The sequence below is a fragment of the Lactuca sativa genome, chromosome 2 (genome assembly GCF_002870075.4).
Source record: "Lactuca sativa cultivar Salinas chromosome 2, Lsat_Salinas_v11, whole genome shotgun sequence".
NCBI classification, from domain to species: domain Eukaryota; kingdom Viridiplantae; phylum Streptophyta; class Magnoliopsida; order Asterales; family Asteraceae; genus Lactuca; species Lactuca sativa.
The window spans coordinates 192,113,896-192,120,523 of NC_056624.2; the positions used below are offsets into that span (position 1 = coordinate 192,113,896).

At 32.0% G+C, this 6,628-nt stretch overlaps 1 protein-coding gene across 2 annotated transcripts; it reads right to left on the reverse strand.

Annotated features, from left to right (window-relative positions):
- Positions 1–1,667: 1,667 nt before the first annotated feature.
- Positions 1,668–4,611, reverse strand: LOC111901465 (ruBisCO large subunit-binding protein subunit alpha). Of its 2 annotated transcripts, none has more exons than XM_023897318.3 (6): positions 3,958–4,611; positions 3,671–3,866; positions 3,363–3,487; positions 2,939–3,289; positions 2,530–2,836; positions 1,668–2,460 (listed from the first exon to the last, which is right to left on the reverse strand). In XM_023897318.3, the coding sequence occupies exons 1-6, from the start codon at positions 4,009–4,011 to the stop codon at positions 1,751–1,753; spliced, it is 1,743 nt and encodes a 580-aa protein (XP_023753086.1). In that variant the 5' UTR covers positions 4,012–4,611; the 3' UTR covers positions 1,668–1,750. The 2 variants fall into 2 exon arrangements, with proteins under 2 accessions (XP_023753086.1, XP_023753085.1); XM_023897317.3 differs by having other exon boundaries at positions 3,671–3,869; positions 3,958–4,610.
- Between the last annotated feature and the right edge of the window lie 2,017 nt (positions 4,612–6,628).

Consider the following 6,628-nt stretch of genomic DNA (forward strand, 5'->3'; position numbering starts at 1 on the left):
CACAACTCATCTTCGGAGGTATCTTATTTTGTTGCAAATTGATTAAATGATCATTGAGTTTCTAGATTTTTCATATATTTTTACAAAAGGACTCCCTTTTACTTTTAGATTTTTTTTTTTTTCATATTATCTTTAATTATAATAAGATTGTCATTAAAAAGTGATAAATTTTAATACTTTATTTATAATTTATAATGGGTATTTTTGGACATGGAAGTAGAGAAGCTATGTACGGTTTATTTCAATAAAATGAACAAATTGTTTGTATTGTCCAATTAGATAGAATGATTTGTTAGTGTGGAATAAGTCGATCATTCTATTTAACTGATAGTACAAACAATTTGTTTCATTTTATTGGAAAAAATTGTACATTGCTTCTCTACTTCAATTAATTCCATGTGTGCTGATCATATGATGAGTTCGATATGGGTTTTCATGATAGTTTAGTTTAGTTTAGTTTAGTTTTTTTTATTTTTCAAATAGAATGAATCATTATTCAATAATGAACTTTGTTTCTTTCCATTTTATTAATTTTCATTTTTAGTAGTGGGTATTTAAAAAAAAAAGTTATGATGCAATAAATATACTTACAATATGGTTTTTAATTTTTAGTTGAATAACTTTATAATAACATCATATTGTAAATAGCATACACCATGACATCATATATTCTTTCACACCATAACATATTAATAGCAACAAGGCATATAATAACACCATATCATAATTTAACTATATCATTGCACCAAATACTACAAATAACATCTTATATTTAATTTATACAAGAATAAAGGTGAATGGAATGGTTTGCTTCAGAGACTAAGGCGAAATAGAGATTGAGGTGATTCGATTTTGGTCTTGCAAACGTTTGTGTTGTATCTGCAGATTACATGTTACATGTAGTTAGGTGGATCTTTCTTTCATTGTTGCCTTTCAAAGTTTGAATGTCATGAGTGTTTCTTGGTGCTCCTAATCGTTTATTTAATCATAGGAAAATCTTAAGGCAATATATAGTTAATTTATGATTTTTAATTTTAATTTTAGTCATTTTAGTGATTTTTGTAAGGATTTTTTAATAATGCTATGTAAAATATATAACAAGTTGAAAGCATATATTAGTAATATTTGATTCCATGTATGGCTTTTAGTTTGTTTATCATGTTAAAAGGAACTTTAAATTTATTTAAAGTATTTGCAAGTGGAGTAATGCATACTAGTATAATGTATTGTTCTGGTGAGAAGATATTGATTGCCATTAGTACATAATTGAAAAACAAAGAGAAGTTGTATTAGATTTACCTAAACAGCTTTACAATATAAATAAATTTATACTAATTAACAAAGTTATATTTTTTTTTATTTACTGTGGTCTCAAAATTCTTGATATATAAGAAAGTTTGTTCATTTTAATTTATATAGCCTTGCCAAGAAATTTCAACTGATCCGTATCATGCTTTATTGAAATATATCATATATTAATCTTATTTTCAAATGTTAAACACAAACAAAAGAATAGTTTTGAAATGTAAATAGCTTTATGAAAAAAAAATCATAACATAAAAGAATGTAGATGGGCTCATAGTTTCTGGGCTTAATAATGGGCCGGTGGTTGCGATAAGGAATTAGAAGCCGAAAGATTGAGGACCCGAAATGTAAAAGAGGAGAAGTTGAAGGACCGAAGATAATGTCTTTTGTTATTATTGATAAAAAATTGCAACAAAGGGAAAATCCACATTACAATTTACATACTTTACACAACAGCCACATCCCCCATAGCCATGATGTTCTCAATCAGAGTCCCATGATTAATCAACACCCTCCCTGCAACCAAAGCGGAATTCTCAATTGCAGATCGTGCCACCTTCGCCGGATCAACAACTCCGGCCTCCACCAAATTCTCGTACTTATCACTCACCGCGTTATACCCCATCTCCCATTCCCCTTCCTTCACCTTCTCAACAGCCATCTCGCCATCAATTCCGGCGTTCTGTGCAATCAATGATGCCGGTGCCACAATCGCCTTTTGAATAATATCCGCACCCAAACGTTCATCCGCATTATCAAGCGTTTCCTTAATACCAGGAACTAATGTGGACAGATGGACAAATGCAGCACCACCTCCAGGGACTATTCCTTCTTTTATTGCTGCAAATGTCGCGTTTTTTGCATCCTCGAAAAGGGTTTTCTGGTCTGCTATTGCAGTACCTACTTTTATGATAGCGACCTTGCGGGATAAATTCGCGATTCGTTTTGCTAGTTCTTCAGAATCGTAGACCGAATCTGTTTCGGATAATTCTTTCTTGATTTCAGAAATTCTCGACTCGATCTTATCTTTAGATGCACTATCAGCACTGATGGTGGTTGAGTTTTTGCTGACTGTGATCTTTTTAGCCCTTCCAAGCTGCTCGACCGATAAGTTTTCGATAAGCAACCCCGACTCAGTCGATAGGTACTTAGCTCCTAAATAAATTTAAGACCAATACAAAGATTAGCAAACATACAGTTTTCAGATTAGCAAACAAAGATTACCTGTCATGATGGCGATGTCTTGAAGGAGGGCTTTTCTTCTTTCACCAACTCCAGGTGCTTTAATGGCAGCGACCTTGAGGTCGCCTCGCAATTTGTTTACAACAAGGGTGGCTAAAGCTTCGCCAGTGACATCTTCAGCAATAATCAACAAAGGACCACCTAACTGATTTCTTTTCTCCAACAATGGGGTTATGTCTTTGTTTGAAGATATATTTTTGTCTGTGACCAACACTCTGGCGTTCTCGAATTCGACTGTTAATTTCTCAAGGTCAGTAACAAATTGTATGGAGATGTATCCTCTGTCAATCTGCAAAATAATGGAGAAAATTAAATGGTTGATGATACAACACAGACAGAGTTGTTGAATTTGTCATTGACTGATGATCTAGTTTGAATTAATACTACATACCACCATTCCTTCTTCAACATCAACAGTTGTCTCCAAGGAGGATGACGATTCGATGGACAACTCACCATCTAGTCCAACCTTGTCCATGGCATCAGCAATGGTGGTTCCGATATCATCATTTCCAACAGACAACGATGCAATGGCTTTGATATCATCATGACCTTTAACAGGTGTGGCTTTCTTTTGAAGCTCCTGAACCAGAGCAGCTACAGTTTTGTCAATGCCTTTCTTCACTGAGACTGCATTAGCACCAGAGGTGACACTTGCGATACCGAGTTGGATTATTTCACGTGCAATAACCGATGCGGTTGTTGTCCCATCACCAGCTGACTCCTTGGTTTTGCTTGCAACCTATGAAACAAAACTTCAAAGTTGTCAAAACAAATTGTAGAAAAGATAAAGCACATGTATACAATAGTCAAACCTCTCTAATAAGACTAGCGCCAGCGTTTTCATTGACATTGGGTAGCTCAATAGAACTGCCAATTGAAAAGCCATCACTAACAATCTTTGGGGCACCACCATCTTTCACAATCACAACATCCCGTCCTATACAGAATAAGAATGGCAATATTATGAAATTTTGAAAATGACGCTTGCTGTAACCAACTAGTGCTCGTTAACCAGAAATTCATAATCGAAAATTTAAATTTAAATTAAAGAGCACTTAATAAACCATTAACGACTGATTGGTTAAGACAATAATAATGATAAGTAGTGATGATATGATACCTTTAGGGCCAAGACTAAGAGCAACGGCATCGGCAAGTATATTGAGACCGGCCTGTATACCCGCTCTGCCACTCTCATCATAGGCAAGACCGTAAGCCTGGGCGCGAACCGAGAACCGGCGAAAATGAGATTGCTTCATCTTCGGCGCAATCCGGAATTGACTAACACCTCCATTACCATTTCTCAGTCTCCCCTGCTGCTGTTGCTCATAACAACAGAATCCCACATAAATAACACACATAAAGATGGAACGATCAGATTTAACTCGAGTTTATACAAGAACATACCTGTTTATAGGAAGAGATTATAGAAGCTGTAGAAATTGCATTAGCAGATGCCATGAGAGAGTTGTTGAGTCGTAGATAAGAGCGAGGTGTTAGAATGGTGTTGTAGCAAAGAGTGAGGGTTGGGTTTTATGATGGAGTGAGAAGGGGCTGCAGAAGATTCGATTATCTTCCATATCCAGATCTGGTTGTTGACTTGTTGCCAGCGTTTTAATATGGAGTGATAAACGCGGTATTCGATCATCTTCCATATCCAGATCTCATATCTCATTCCAGCTCCCGAGATTGACAAATTGTGATTATATTATTGGGTTATTGGCTTGTTGCAAGGGTTTTAAGATGGAGGAGGAGCTTCAACAAGATTAAATCATCTCCATATCCAGATCTCATGGGATCTCACATTGTGTAGATTGACCATTTGGGATTATATTATTGGCTTTGTTGCATGGGAGTGAGATTCGATGATCCCCGTTCCATATCCATGTGGACCATATCCATATCTCAGATCACAACTCCCGATCTCCCATATGTGTAGAATGGCAATTTTTGATTATATTATTGGATTGTTGCCACGATTTTAAGATGGAGTGAGAAGAATCATCATATCGCGATATCTATATCCAGCTCCGGCTCCAACGCTCTCCCATCTTTGTGATTATATTACGGTTATCTTTAAAAAAAAAAAAAAAAAAAAATCTCATCGTCAAATGACTCACATCTATCACCGTCACTTTTAACACTACCATCTTACAATACTATCAAAATTCAAAACTGATGACCTAAAATAAAAATTAAATTGTTATTATTTTAGACCTAATTTAGTAATTTCCTTATTTAGTTAAGATATTATGTTAAATTTCCTTAAATTCAACCTAAAATTAGCAAATCGACCCAAATTAGCAAGGATTTTCGACATCTATGAAAATCTTGTTTTAGCATAAGCCCAACTACATAAATGTGAGTCATCTACAAAAATATGTCAAAAGTCTATTTTTCTGGAAAAGGCTAATGTCATAAAAACCTTCAAGTTTTCAGGGTTTTGTCGGTTTTGCCTAAAGTTGAATTTTATGTCCCTTTTTACGCTAACATTTTCCAAAAAATGTTCGGTTTTACCTTTTTACCGGTGATAACAGATTACCATTATATTAACTTCGCAAAAAAAAAACCTTAAGTTTTCAGTTTTTTTATGTTTTTACCCTTAAGTTTATAATTTTTAACACTTTAACCTATATATTTTTTTTTTCCATATTATACGTATTCAATCAGAGAAATCATATTTATAAACAAAAAAATTTTAATTAAATATTGAATTTACATTTTTTAATGTTAATTCATTATATATATATATATATATATATATATATATATATATATATATATATATATATATATATATATATGTGTGTGTGTGTGTGTGTGTATGAGTTTTTTTTCTTGGATAAACCATTTAAGATGTAAAAAAACAAATTAATATGTTTTTAGAACTAAAAATACATATTTTTATGTATTTAAACATATACATATCAATAAAAAAACATGTTCATTCATAAACATGTTTATATAAGTATATACATATATTTTTAGAAGTGTAAATATGTATTTTGATATATGTTTTTTTTAAGTATAAATATATTTTAGAAGTATAGATACGTAGTAATATATAAAAATATAAAAATATGTATTTATACTTCTAAAAACTATATCTATAAAATATATATTCATAATTCTAAAAGTATTATTTATCTTTTTAAATGGTATAGCCATGCAAAAACACAAATACACACAATCAAACAAATATATATATATATATATATATATATATATATATATATATACAAATACAATATTTAATTAAATATTTTTTCGTATATAAATACGATTTTTCTGCATGAATATGTATATTATGAAAAAAATATACTTAGGGTAAAAGTGTAAAAAAAATTATAAACTTAAGGGTAAAAACGCAAAAAAATGGTAAACCTAAGGGTTTTTATGCGAATTTAATATAATGGTAACCTGAAAAACCTGTTATCACCAGTAAAAGGGTAAAACCGAACATTTTTTCGAAAATATTTGGGTAAAAACGGACATAAATTTCAACTTTGGGCAAAACCGACAAAACCCTAAAAACTTGAGGGTTTTTATGACATTAACCCTTCTGGAAAAAAAAGTATTGTCATGTCAAGTGGAAAACAAAAACTAGAGTTCGTATTGCGAAAACCCGTTATTAAATGGTTACTTTACAATATATCGCATTGTTAAAAAATCATTACCTTTCTTTGTCTTTGTTAGAAAAAATTCCTATATTTCTCTATCTGATTTTGTTAGGAAAATCCATCATATTTTTTTGTTTGGTTTTGTTAAGAAAACATGAGTTCAAATATTCATGTTGTTCTAATAGAAAACAAAAAATTGACAGCAACTAACCTTGTTTTGTAAGATTTACATTTTTGCCCTTTGACCCAAAAACAAACAATGACAATAACCAAGCAAGATGGAAGTAAATAGAGAATAACAACATATTTACGTGGTTCAACAAGCTTGCCTACATCCACACCAGAAGAGAGCGTATTTTTTATTCGGTTAAGAGATTGACTTCACTTTTCCCTCTACAATATGTAAAAATCTGCTCTAACCCCTACTTCCTTTTAATAAGTATTACATTACAAATGAT